The following is a 14021-nucleotide window of genomic DNA, read 5'->3' as shown; positions in this document are numbered from 1 at the left end:
AAGTGGCAAAACCCAGAAGTAATGTGCTCTGTCACTTCCTGGTTGCCGCGGAGCGTAACCTGAAAACGCTCAACCTGAAGCACATTTAACCCAAGGTGTGACTGTATTGTATTTCTATCCTACATTTTCACTCAAGGAACTCAAGGTGGCATATATGCCCCCCCCTTCATTTAATCCCCATAAGACCCTTCTTCGGCTCAAGGCCACACCCAGTCAGCTTCATAGCCAAGTGGGGGATTCAAACTCGGGTCTCCCAGTTGTCCGACTAACAACTGGCTCTCTTCCTTTATGATAGTCTTCACCAACCTGCTGGTGAGCTCTGTTTTATGCATACGTGTGTTTGTGGTGTATTCATGGCAGGGTGGGGGTTGTCGGGGGCTCTCTTTGCATGTACTCCTGCAGGGGCTCCCAACCTCCTCCACCTCCTTTCCCCCAGAACATTTGACAGTTGTTGAGGGTCCTGGACAACCACTTAACATTTTCTTCCTCAAAGGCAGCCTTTGAGCAGGAGCTGGAAGAAAACCTTATTCCTGTGCCTTTTCCCAGAATGCTGGCACAGTGCAACAGCAAATTCAGCTGGCGGTTGCTACACACCAGAACAAAAGCACCTGGAAACAGGGTCTCTTTGTCAGCTGCCCCTGAAGCTCTGCAACCTTTCGTCAGAAGTATGAAAACATACCCCTTTCCTTGGGGTTCAGATGTAGCTGCAGAAACTCTTTCTCTTCAGTGTTTTTTCAGCTAGTTTTCTTGAATCTTGCTGCTTTTATTTTTTATTTTGTTACACGTCTACCAGGGTGATTGTCATTGCTTTGAGCCTTGCAAAAAATGAATTAAAACAGAGAAGCCTACCTCCTGGCATGTGCAGAGTGCCTTTCCTTCAGCCCTGGACAACTAGCCAATAACATACTCTTGTTATGGGTCAGGGAAGAAATTGTGGCTTTCTGGCAGCCTCAGCCCACCAGTTTAGGGCTTTCTTTAGCCTTTGGCTTGTGAACAAACTCATACACTCTAAAATTTATTTGCACTGTAATGAAGTCACGCAGGTTTTCCCACCCTGCTCCCCCACCAAAAAGGTGTCTTTTGTATACCTTTAGCCAAGGTTCTTTTTTGCCTTTAGATTTTTGTTTTGAGTGGAAAAGTGTTTTGGAGAAAGCTGTTGTAAACAAAACTGCCCCTTTCCCTTATGGGGTATCCAAGAGCCCATATAGAGTCCTTACATAGGTTCCCTATTGGTAGGAGAAAATAACAGAGGCCAACCAGAGAATATTGAGAAGCAAAGCAGCTAGTAAGCCTGGTCTTTATTAAAGCTGTTGCAACAGGGTGCTCCCCTCACCCGCAGGAGAAGGAGGAGGACCCTGAAGCATGCGCACAAGCCCTTATATAGACTTTTGAACTGCTCACCCTGGAGCCCCAAACCACCCCTCCATACATCATAAATACACAATTTTATTTATGATTTTATTTATTACCCAGGAGAGGGCCTACTCTGCGGTGGCCCCTAAGTCAAGACCACAGAGTTGCGCTTGGCTCCTTCATTGTGTGGCCTTCAAAGGATGCTGAAGACGCAACTCTTGTTTTAAACCCGTGTTTTAATGGTGGAACCTGAGGGCAAAGAAGGGGTGTAGCCCAAGACCACCTCTAGTGCATCATACATACATCAGAAAGGACGGTCTAAAACAGAATCCTGAGTGTGTTGTTTATCTCCTGTCTGCCAGGTTACCTGATTGGATTACCTGGCCATCCTGGCCACTCTTTTGTTATGATAACTACCAGTACTCAATTCCTGAATCCAGGCCACAGGCTCATCCTATTCCAGGGGTCAGCAAGGCTTATCGGGCACGCCAGATCACTCCCGCAGAGATCCTCCGTGGGCTGGGCCAGCGCAGCGCAATGCTGGAAATCGCATCTGCGCATGTCTGCGGCGCTGGAAATTGCTTCCGCGCATGCCCAGATGCTGGAAAGCGCGCGTGCGCAGAAGTGATTTCCAGAGCCGTAGACGAGAGTCCCTGCGCTGCACTGTGCCAGTTTAGCCCAGCATGTGGGGACTCGCCGAGCAGGTGGCTCGTGGGCCGGTTAAACCCCTATCCATATCTTATATGTGCCCTTGAGACAGGATTTGTGAGCAAAGAGACAATTGTGAGGCTCCCCATTTCCTTCAACCTTGCAGAGAAATATTTGAGGTCAATTTGGAATAGACAAATGGTTTCAGGACTTTTTCCGTGGGTCTCCAAATGAAGAGCAGCAAGCAAATGGAGGGTCTGGATTTCTGCCCTCACCTTTCTTCCCCCAACGCTGCTTGGATGGGCTGGTCTGCTTTGTGGTGCTCTGTCTCTGGAAGAGCCAGCGCTGTGCGGCGGATGCATTCCTTGCGCCTGTTTCAGAATTAATCAACTTGTAACTGGGATAATCTGATTTGCTATGCTGGAGTGGGGGGGGGGGCGTGTGGATGCTAATATCACCGACTTCCTGCTCTTGTTTTCCTGATGCTCAGAACTGGCTCCAACTTCCATCTTTCCACGGGGTTGAATTCTATATAGATGCAAGCTCTCCCACAGCCTCCTTCCCTACAATCCCTCTTAAGTGTTGAGATTGGCAGAAGGCGCCCTCTTGATATTCCCTCTACCCTTGCAGGCTCAGGGGGGCGATTACCCAGGAGAGGGCCTACTCTGCGGTGGCCCCTAAGTCAAGACCACAGAGTTGCGCTTGGCTCCTTCATTGTGCGGCCTTCAAAGGATGCTGAAGGCGCAACTCTTGTTTTAAACCCGTGTTTTATTGGTGGGACCTGAGGGCAAAGAACGGTGTGTAACAGACAAATTAAAATTAAGAGTGAACCCCCCCTCCCCCCCCTATCCACTCTCAGAGATAAAGTTCCCAGTATGGTTTTAACAATCCATCCCTCTTCACAGAGAACTTTCAGAGCACGGAATTTTTCAAGAACCCACAAACATAATTTATGAGGTTTTGGTTTTTATTTCAAAGCAAAAGTCACAAGTCCTGTAAAGTTTTCCATTTGGGGGCAACTGAGGTTCTGGCAGCTGCTAGCATCCCTGTCGAGAGTTCCCAGGAGCTGAAACCTTTCAAGTCGATTGGTCCATATATTTGGGAATCAAAGCTGTGGTGAAGTTGAAATAGCTTGTTTTGCGTATTTTGGTCACTTCTTGACAAACAGTTGTCCAAAATCTGAATACCTGTGGGCAGTGTCACCACAGGTGGAAAAAGGTTCCTCTTTCAAATCTCCCCCCCCCCTTTTTTGGGGGGTGGTGGTGGTAAGCTCATCTGTATAGGCATAATGTGAAGTTTGGCTCTTAGATGACTTTGGAAGTACAATAATAATTTTATTTATATCTCGCCCTCCCCAGCTGAAACCGGGCTCAGAGCGGCTAACAACAGTAAAATAATACAGCATTCTAAAATCTATTCATTATAAAATCAGTTCCAATCAAATTAATGGCAACCATTGGGCTAGAATTCTGTGAGGATTACCAAAGGAGGGGGTCAGGCTGTGCCTTGGCCAAAGGCCTGGTGGAACAGATCTGTCTTGCAGGCTCTGCGGAAAGATGTCAAGTTCCACAGAGCCCTAGTCTCTTGTGACAGAGCATTCCACCAGATCGGGGCCATGGCTGAAAAGGCCCTGACTCTGGTTGAGGCCAGCCTAACCTCCCTGTGGCCCGGGATCTCCAAGGTGTTTTTGTTTGCAGACCGTAAGGTCCTCTGTGGGACATACCAGGAGAGGCGGTCCCGTAGGTATGAGGGTCCTAGGCTGTATAGGGCTTTAAAGGTTAAAACCAGCACCTTAAACTTGACCCTGTACTCCACCGGGAGCCACTGCAGCTGGTAAAGCACCGGGTGAATGTGATCCTGCAGAGAGGACCCCGTAAGGAGTCTTGCCGCGGCATTCTGCACCCGCTGGAGTTTCTGGGTCAGTCTCAAGGGCAGCCCCACATAGAGCGAGTTACAATAATCCAGTCTGGAGGTGACCGTCGCGTGGATCACAGTGGCTAGGTCAGGGCAAGAGAGGTAAGGAGCCAACTGCTTAGAGACAATTCGCTAGAAAAGGAGAGTAGGGTTCGATGAAACCTCCTGTTCAGAGGCAGTCTACCTTTTGAGTACCAGTTGCTTGGTAGGAGATATGCTGTTGGGCCCCTGTCCTGCCTCTGGGCTTCTGGTTGACCAGCATGGGAAATGGGTTATTGGAGTAGACGGGCCTTTAGGCTGCCTGCTTTTAAATCCCTGCTCTTAAATCCTTACCAAACTGTCAGTGTGAAACGCTTTGACAAATGCTGTAAATGAGAGGTGCCCTGTCAACATATCTTTTCTTCACTGGTATTTTGAAATTGGCATTGATTTAAATATTAGTTACTGTATTTTTCGCTCTATAAGAAGCACCAGACTATAAGACGCACCTAGTTTTTGGAGGAGGAAAACAAGAAAAAAATATTCTGAATCTCAGAAGCCAGAACAGCAAGAGAGATTACTGCGCAGCGAAAGCAGCGATCCCTCTTGCTGTTCTGGCTTCTGGGATAGCTGCGCAGTCTGCATTCGCTCCATAAGATGCACACACATTTCCCCTTACTTTTTAGGAGGGAAAAAGTGAGTCTTATAGAGCAAAAAATAGGGTACTTAAAAAACGAAGATTCCCTGGGTGTGGGAGAGCTACCGGATGCTTGCCTCCAGATCTGTATTCCTTGCACATTTGAAGAGGGCACAGAAAAGGTGGGATTCCATCCCTTGGTTGTTTTCCTGAGAATTACACATTTTTTGCCTCACTCTCCCCAACCTTTCCTCTTCCTGAGTAAATCAATAACGAAACGAACCAGGGGTCCTCCTTCCTCTCTTGTTGACTGTTGTGGGTGTCATACTTTATGCAGCAGAGGAAGAAAGAATTCCCCCAATTAGCATGCTAATTAATTTCAGACACCCCCCCTCCTTTCCCAAAGCAAGTTGCCTTCAGAACTACTATATTTTTCGTCCTATAGGACGCACCGGCCCATAGGACGCACCTAGTTTTTTGGGGGGGAAATGAAGGAAAAAGTTTTTATCCCCCCCCCCCAGGTTTGCGCAGCCATCCCCAAGCTAGAAGAGGGAGACGGAGCGCTCCGTCTCCCTCTTCTGCCTTCAGGGACAGCCACCCTAGCCTCCGTGGAGCAGCGGCTTGCCCCACTGTCCCCCGAGCTTGTGGGGCTGGCGATGGGGAGAAGCAAGCTTGCTTCTCCCCCCCGCCAGCCTCCAGACCAGGTCGGGGAATAGCGGGGTGGTGGCGCTCCGTCTCCCTGCTATCCCCTGAGCTTGTGGGCTGCAGGCTGCTGCCCGCAAGCCTTGCGAGCCCGCGGGACCTCCCGCCGGGCTTGCAAGGCTTGCGGAGAGGTCCGCGAAGCCTGGAGAGCGAGAGGGGTCGGTGCGCAGCGACCCCTCTCGCTCTCCAGGCTTCAGCGAAAGCCTGCATTCGCCCCATAGGACACACACACATTTCCCCTTCATTTTTGGAGGGGGAAAAGTGCGTCCTATAGGGCGAAAAATACGGTAAGGCTTTTTAAAAAGGCATTCTTGGAAATAATCTGGAGATCCTCCCCTCCCTGCAACCTCCCACCTTTGCCCACAAGACTTCCATAGTAAGGGGGCTGGGTTAACCATAAACAGCCAGGGGGTGTTTTAAAATGTTGTTGCTCCAGTGGTGAACATGTTTTTTTTGCAAAAAGGGGTGGCAGTGGGAATGAAGGTACTCTGTGCTGCCGCCTCGTCAGAGGAGGCCTGGAAATGGCCTCTGCATTCACCCTGGGGAAACCGTTGCATCATAAGTGTGGCGTCTGTTGCAATACACCTCTGAGTGTTCCAGTCAGTCTTGGGGGCACAGGCTTGTTTGTCCCGGGGGGGGGGGGTGGACGCATGATTTGAAGCAGGTGGGAGGGGGTGAGCTGGAGGGCAGCAAGCTTGCATCAGCTTAACGGTCCCCCCAGGATTAAGTAGCTGCACCCGTGAGATGGCTTTCAGGCAAAATTTCTACGATCTCTGCTGCAGGTACCCAACTGCGTCCCCAACTCCGTACTTCCGTTAGAAGTTGGTGAATGCTCAATTTCAACTAAAGCGTGGTTGGCTGCCCTAAAACATTGGCTCAGGATTTCAGTGTTTAATCTAGGGAAGGGTTTGTACCAACACCTGACCAAGGAGGAATTTGTCAGCAAATGGCAGAAAACCATGGCTAAAAAAGCCACCTCCATTGGTCTGTCTCCCCCCCCCAACTGTATTACCTGGGTTACGAAGGCGCCCAAAAGATGTTAAAGCAAAGATTATGGGATAATGCACACAGTGACTTGCGATCTTGATCACACGCAGTCTGTAGTCCGCTGGCAGTAGGAGTACAATATGGGTATGTCTTTAAGTTAACATCTTACATTAAAAACCTGACAGTACCAAACTATCGAAGGCTTTTCACCAAAGCCAGACTAAATGTCTTTCCTTCTGCAGTGTTGGATGGCAGGCTGAGAGGAATTTCCTACCAGGACAGACTTTGCTCGTGTGCTCAAGACATCGATTCCATAAAACATATTTTGTTGCATTGGGCAAAATATGAGCAAGCCAGGGCTGAACTGATATTACCCTTGCTGGTACCTTTCCCGGGAAATTCAGAGGCTCACTATGTCAGGTTCCTACTGGAAGACCAGACAAACGCTAGAACATTAGCAGTGGCAAAGTTTTTATCAGTGGTTGCAAGAACAAATGATCCCTATATTCTAAACAAAATGCTTGTTTAACCTGGAGATAGGCTGTATGAATTGTGTATTACTTTGTAATGATTTGTGGGTCTCTGGACCGTAATAAACATTGATTCATTGATTGCCAAGCCAGCGAACCGGGGCAACAAGGGGTTGGGTTTCCTCCTCTAAAACCTGGTTGGGGTTCTGGGGTGTTTCTGTAATAGAGCAGAGAAGCTGAAATGCCATTGCTCTGATGGTGAGCGGTTAACTTTTGTTCCTTAAATTGTATGTTTCTGTGCATGTCTTTCTGCAATAATTTATTTTGGTCTATTCCATCTTCAAGGGACGCAGGTGGCGCTGTAGGTTAAACCACAGAGCCTAGGACTTGCCGATCGGAAGGTCGGCGGTTTGAATCCCCACGACAGGGGAGAGCTCCCGTTGCTCGGTCCCTGCTCCTGCCCACCTAGCATTTCAAAAGTACTTCAAAGTGCAAGTAGATAAATAGGTACCGCTCCAGCGGGAACGTAAACGGCGTTTCCATGCGCTGCTCTGGTTCGCCAGAAGCTGCTTAGTCCTGCTGGCCACATGACCCGGAAGCTGTACGCCGGCTCCCTCAGCCAGTAAAGCGAGATGAGCGCCGCAACCCCAGAGTCGGCCACGACTGGACCTAATGGTCAGGGGTCCCTTTAACCTTTACCTTTATTTCATCTTCAAGCACTCCGCTTCATTGGATATGCATAATATCAGAATTTGGGGGCCATTGGCTTCATCCAGCAAGGTTCTTCTTATGTTCTGTGTCCTCACAACAGCCCTGTGGGGTTGGCCCAACATCACTTGGTGAGCTTATGGCTGGGGCGGCGGCAGGGTTTTTGAATGTGGGCCTCCCTAGTACAGCCTTCTCCATATGGGTGCCTTCCAGGTGTTTTGGATTGCACCAGGTTTGCAAAATCTGCCCAGGAACAGCCAATGTGTTGTTGGATTCTAGCCCCAGCCACCCCTCCCCAAGCCAACATGGCCAACAGTCAGGGAGGATCGGAGCTGTGTGGTCCAGTGACCACGTTGGCTTTCCATGCGCTCGTCAACACAGTTACTGCAGGTTTCCTCCAGCCCATGATTAAAAAATAAATAAATGACAACCAATGCACCAAATTTCAACCCTGCAAGGAGAAAAGCTGAATTCCACAACCCTGTAAATTGGGCAAATGTGCATATCTTCCACCCTGCGCCCCTGTTCCATGAGAACTGAGCACAGTGTTGTTTCCTTTTGAGGAAACAGGTGCAGGAGTCGGAGGATGAAAGCGTCTCCCGGATCACAGAGAAGGGGTGATGGTGCCCACCAGTCCTGGTAACTGTCTGCTCAGAAGTAAATCCTGTGTCCAATGGGGCTTCCTCCCATGTAAACGTAGGCAATAGAATTGCATACCTAAATCGTTTCTAATTTATGCATCAAAGTTGTATGTACCTTATCTCTTCCTCTTCTACTTTGCTGCAGTTTCCTTTTGGCCGCCGCATTCCCTGTGATATCTACTGGCACGGTGTCTCGTTTCACGATAATGCCATCTACTCGGGCCAAGTCAACAAATTTCCAGGTAATAGATTTATTTGCGTCACTCATTTAAAAGAAGCAGTTGTACAAGGGAAGAGGGGGAGCCCTTTGTGGTGTTTTCTGTCTTCGCAGACAGACAAGCCCTCTTCAGGTACCTGAAGGTTGTCTCATGGGAGATGGCGCTCCTAGGACCAAAACCAACTCCATTAATTAGATCCACACTTCGTTTTTCCTCCATTCACCTAACACTTCTTCAATAGACCCTCTTCTCCCTTAAAAAGACCAAACCGTTTTATGTGTACAGTAGACGCTCGGGTTGTGAACGTGATCCATGTGGGATGCACGTTCACAACCTGAAGCATCTGCAACCCACAGCAGCGCTTCTGCGCAAAGCACGATTTAGCGCTTCTGCGCATGCGCGACCGCCGAAACCAGGAAGTAACCCATTCCAGTACTTCCGGGTTTGGGCGGTCCACAACCCGAAAAAACGCAACCTGAAGCGTCTGTAGCCCGAGGTATGACTGTAATTGGAACTGTTCTGCCAGATTCCTGGCCATGTATAAAACCAACACTGAATACCAGCCTGCGAAAACTTGTCCTTTTCATGCACAATTTAGCTCCTGGCACATGGGTGGCATTTACCGCCTCTTGTCCAGGGGCGCAGAACCTCAGGACTGGGATTCCTCCCCAGGCTGTACCCCCCTTTCCCCTGGCTGCCCCTGCCACGGACCCTGATCTGCACGGACCCTGATCTGAATGAGAATGTGTCCCTGAGCAATGTCTCTTGCTTGCTGGGATAAGATGGAGCATAGGGAGGGGAGCATGGGTGCAGAGGCTAGCCTGCTGGTTGGTCAATGGTAAAATTTTCACTCATTGCCCAAAATGCTGTGGTAGGCCTGAGTTGGCTCTCATGCCGGAAGTGGCCCACACTGGTCTCCCCTGGCTGCTGGTGCCCCTCAGGGTGTCAGACATTGGGGAGGGGGTGTTTGTGTGGTTTCCTGGCCAGTTTTGGTGTATTGGTTAAAGTGCCAGAGTCGGACCTGGGACAGATCAGGGTTCAAATCCCCACTTGGCTGTGAAGCTCACCTGGTGTGGCCTTGGAGCGGCCAGTCACTGCCTCTCTTAGCCCAACCTCCTCACAAGGTTGTTGTGAGGATTAAATGAGAAAGGGGAAAAACCACGTACACCGCCTTGAGACAGAAACACAAAACATGTAGTAAAAGCAAGAACAGAACAGAACAAAACAATGACCATCGCCACTGAACTGAACTGCAACACTTCCAGTCTCAGAAGGAAAGCTCAGACAGGTCCCCCCCCCAATAGATTATTTTTAAAGAGAAGAGGGGAGTTTTAGTCAACCTTTTCCTAATATTAGGTCTATCAAACTTCTTAAAGCTCCCTTACTTCTCCTTTAATCTCTACCTGAATCCGGTTAAGTAAGAGCTAAGAGCGCCCAAGATATTGATTCATCACAGCTCACAGCTCTTTCTGTTTATTGCATTCTGCAAAGAGCTGCCAAGCTTTGCTCCCTTGGAATAGAGCTGGCAGGAAGGCAGCTCCCCCCCCCCAATGCCAAACTTAATGAAACTCTGAAGTTTGGTTTCCTCTGCTAGCTCCGACGATCAGCCAACTTGGCCGCCTCTTCTCACGTATGAAAGAAAGCTCTGTGGCAGGATAGGTGTTCGGTCCCTGCTTTCCTCCTTCATGGGGTAAGCAAGCAGCAAGAAAACAGGATAGTATTGGGCAGTGTCAGCCTCTGGCCAAAGACGGGAGAGGTCCAGCCACAAGACAGCTAGAATGAGAACCATAATTAAAAACACAGGTACAGATAGAAGGAGGAAAGTGCTCAAGAAACAAAACAAAACCACTTTCCTAAAACAATGGGGCTAACTAGAATAAATAAGTCTGTGGCCCCCCAGAGGCTTGTGTGCTGCGACGGCCCTCATGCCTGACCACTGGGCATGCTGGCTGCAGGGAGCGCTTTTGGAGGAGCACCCTTGTCCTAGACTTGCCCGTTGTTGAGGCCCTGCTCACAGCTGACCTTCTTCCTCAGGCATGACCGAAACGGTCCGGAAGATCCCCTTGAGTCTTGCCATGCGGATGATGCACGAACTCTTCCCCGCGGAGTATGACTTCTACCCACGCTCCTGGATCTTGCCAGAGGAGTTCCCCATTTTCCTCGCAGAGGTGGGCTGTCCTCGCTAAGGTCTTTGAAATTTGAAAGAAGTTGGTATTTTAGCATGGCACTGCCCAGTTTGGAACTCTCTGCCTTTTGATCCCAGGCAGGTGTTGTGCTTCATTGTTCGCCTGCTAAAAACTTCCTTTTTTCCCAGCTTGCCTAGATGTTTGGAATGCTGATGTTATTGTTTTTAGTTTATCACTGATTTTAATTCTTTAAAGTGTTTTAAATCATTGCTGTTAATTATTTTTATTGACAATTTTCTTGTTTTATCCTTTTCTGTGCCAGCCAGCCTGATATTTTATTTTATGATCAAGCAGTGTGTACGTTCTTTGACTCCCCCCCCCAAAGAATTTTGGCAGCCATGGTTTGTTTCTCATAGAACCACAGTTCCCAGCGCCCTTAGTCAGCTACAGTCCCCGGGGTGAAGCCATGTGCATTGAAGTGGTGCTTTAAATTTATTGTGTAGCTGTGACCCCTTTTTTCTGGGCTTAGAGCTTGGAAAGGGTGGCTCTGGAACAACCTTCTCCTGGCCCTTTGTCCAGCTGCACCTGAACCAGAATGTATTGTGGAGGGAACCTCTTACTTGCCTTTCCAACTGATGTAGCCCCCAACTAAGCACCACTGCTTCCACAACATGGGTAGGCAACCTAAGGCCACGTGGGCTGGATCTGGCCCAATTGCCTTCTAAATCGCCTTCTTACCTTTCTCGCCCTGATCTGGCCACAGTGATCCATGCGACGGTCACCTCCAGGCATCATTATTGTAACACGCTCTTTGCGGGGCTGCCCTTGAAGCTGTCCCAGAAACTCCAGCAGGTGCAGAATGCCACGGTGAGGCTCCTTACGGGGTCCTTGCTGCAGGATCACATTCATCCAGTGCTTTACCAGTGGACTGGCTCCCGGTGGAGTACAGAGTCAGGTTTAAGGTGCTGGTTTTGACCTTTAAAGCCCTATGTAGCCTGGGACCCTCGTACCTACGGGACCGCCTCTCCTGGTATGCCCCACGGAGGACCTTATTGTCTTCAAACAAAAACATCTTGGAGATCCCGGGCCACAGGGAGGTTAGGCTGGCCTCAACCAGAGCCAGGGCCTTTTCGGCTGTGGCCCCAATCTGGTGGAACGCTCTGTCACAAGAGACTAGGACCCTGCGGGACTTGGACATCTTTCCGCAGGGCCTGCAAGACAGAGCTGTTCCACCAGGCCTTTGGCCAAGGCACAGTCTGACCCTTATGTTCCCCCCCCCGCCTTACGGTTTTGATCCATGGGCTACTTTTAAAATGAGGCTGCATTTTAAATTGCTTTTTAACCTGTATTTTAAATTGTTTTGTTGTTGTCCCCCCCCCCCCATTAAATTTTACTGATGTTAGCAGCCTTGAGCCCAGCTCTGGCCAGGGAGGGCGGGGTATAAATTATTATTATTATTATTATTATTATTATTATTATTATTATTAAATCCAGCCCACGGACGGTCTGGGAATCAATGTGCTTTTACATGAGTAGAATGTGTACTTTTATTTAAAATGCATCTCTGGGTTATTTGTGGGGCGTAGGAATTCATTTATCCCTTCAAAATATAGTCCGGCCCCCCACAAGGTCTGAGGGACAGCGGACCGGCCCCCTGCTGAGAAAGCTTGCTGACTCCTGTTCTACAATATCATCCCCCCCCCCCCTCACACCTGCTTGGTAGAGGCTTTGATTTGCCTTTCTGGGGGAAGAAAAATTGGCAGATGGCTGATAAAACACTGCTGCATATGGTCCTCCGTCTGTGTTTGAGGGGAAAGTACTTTTTTGTTACCAAACATGACATTTTACGCCACATTCCCCCCCCCCTTCTTTATATACTAATGCGGAGTCAGTGTAATGAAACTGCCTGGAAGCTTCCTGGTGTGGGATATCCTGGGAACTATCCTTTGCTGGTAGTTTGATGGTGCCGCCCCACTTTCCACCCCACCCCTTAATAAAATAACGATTCTGGGTGATTCCCAAGAGGCCCCCATCCCCCCGGTTAGCACCACTTTCTCAAATATCATGGGGAGAAGGGGTGGGGTGGGGGGGGTCCCCTGTGAAGAAGGTTTGCAGTTTTGGGGGCTTCTTAGTTTGTAGAAACGGTTAATGAGAGGCGACGTGAGAGTAGTTTCCATGCGTGGGGTGGACAAAGTGGACAGAAATAATAATAATAATAGTAATAATAATATTAATATAGTAATAATAATAATAATAATAATAATAATAATAATAATAATATAGAGTGGTACCTCTGGATGCAAACGGGATCCGTTCCGTAGCCCTCTTCGCATCCTGAAGCGAACGCAACCTACGTCTGCGCGTGCACAGGTCACTATTCGCCGCTTCTGCACATGCGCATGACGTCATTTTGAGCATCTGTGTGAGCAGCGAAACCCGGAAGTAACGCGTTCGCCGTGCAGCGCAACCCGAAAATGCTCAACCTGAAGCAATTTTAACCCGAGGTGTGACTGTAATAATAATTTATTATTTATACAGGCTGAGTTTCCCCAGCGACTCTGGGCGGCTTCCAACCGAATATTAAAAAACAATACAGCGTCAGGCATTAAAAAGTTCCCTAAACAGGGCCGCCTTCAGTTGTCTTTTAAAAGTAAAATAATTGAAAAAGGTTTTCCTCTCCTCTCGTAACGCTAGAACTCATCGACTGCCAGTGAAGTTGAATGTTGGGGTATTCGGGGCAGAAGAAAGAAACTCCTTCACACACAGAGAGTTAAACTACTATGGCATTTGGTCCCACAGGAGGCACCTGTGGCTTTAAGAGAGGACTGGGCACGTTCATGGAGGAGGCGGCTATGGATCACTACCAGTCACAATGGCTATGCTCTGCCCGCAAGAAGCAGCCGTGGTTCTGAATGCCCATTGCTGGGAACCTCAGGAAGGGAGAGGCCTCTTGCCCTTGGGTCCTGCTTCTGGGCTTCCCGTAGTGGGCGTAGATGGGTCCTTGGCCTTATCTGGCAGGCTCTATTTTATTTATTTCATAAAATTTACAGACCACTCGATTGTAGAAAAAACTTGAGGTTTACAAAAAAGATTAAAAGGTACAGGTAAAGGACCCCTGACAGTTACCGTAAGTCCAGTTGCAGACAACTCTGGGGTTGCGGCGCTCATCTCGCTTTACAGGCCGACGTTTGTCCACAGACAGTTTTTCCAAGTTGTGTGGCCAGCATGACTAAGCCGCTTCTGGGGAACCAGAGCAGCGCACGGAAACGCCGTTTACCTTCCCGCTGGAGCGGTACCAATTTATCTACTTGCACTTTGGCGTGCTTTTGAACTGCTAGGTGGGCAGGAGCAGGGACCGAGCAATGGGAGCTCACCCTGTCGCGGGGATTGGAACCGTTGACCTTCTAATCGGCAAGCGCTAGGCTCAGTGGTTTAGATCACAGCGCCACCCGCGTCCCTTACAAAAAAAGATAAAGCAGTGCAATTATTACTAAAATATTTACAACCATAATTTAAAACATACAGAAAGTTTAGACGGCAGTAGAATAGATTCAAGCAGGTTAAGACTCATAAGGTAAAGGTAAAGGTACCCCTGCCCGTACAGGCCAGTCGTGTCCGACTCTAGGGTTGTGCGCCCA

At 49.0% G+C, this 14021-nt stretch overlaps 1 protein-coding gene across 1 annotated transcript in view; it reads left to right on the top strand.

The window, feature by feature from the left end:
- The window catches only part of TTLL11 (tubulin tyrosine ligase like 11), a 75416-nt gene that overhangs the window by 15413 nt on the left and 45982 nt on the right, over nt 1-14021 (top strand). Inside the window, exons 2-3 of the mRNA XM_082208895.1 lie at nt 8185-8281; nt 10292-10425. Of these exons, the coding sequence (XP_082065021.1) occupies nt 8185-8281; nt 10292-10425 (231 nt within the window). The remainder of the gene's footprint in view (nt 1-8184; nt 8282-10291; nt 10426-14021) is intronic.

Source organism: Podarcis vaucheri, assembly GCF_965113315.1.
Source record: "Podarcis vaucheri genome assembly, chromosome: Z".
Classification (NCBI taxonomy): domain Eukaryota; kingdom Metazoa; phylum Chordata; class Lepidosauria; order Squamata; family Lacertidae; genus Podarcis; species Podarcis vaucheri.
The sequence above is the reverse complement of the archived record's forward strand: the minus strand, read 5'-3'. Positions and strand labels throughout refer to the sequence as shown.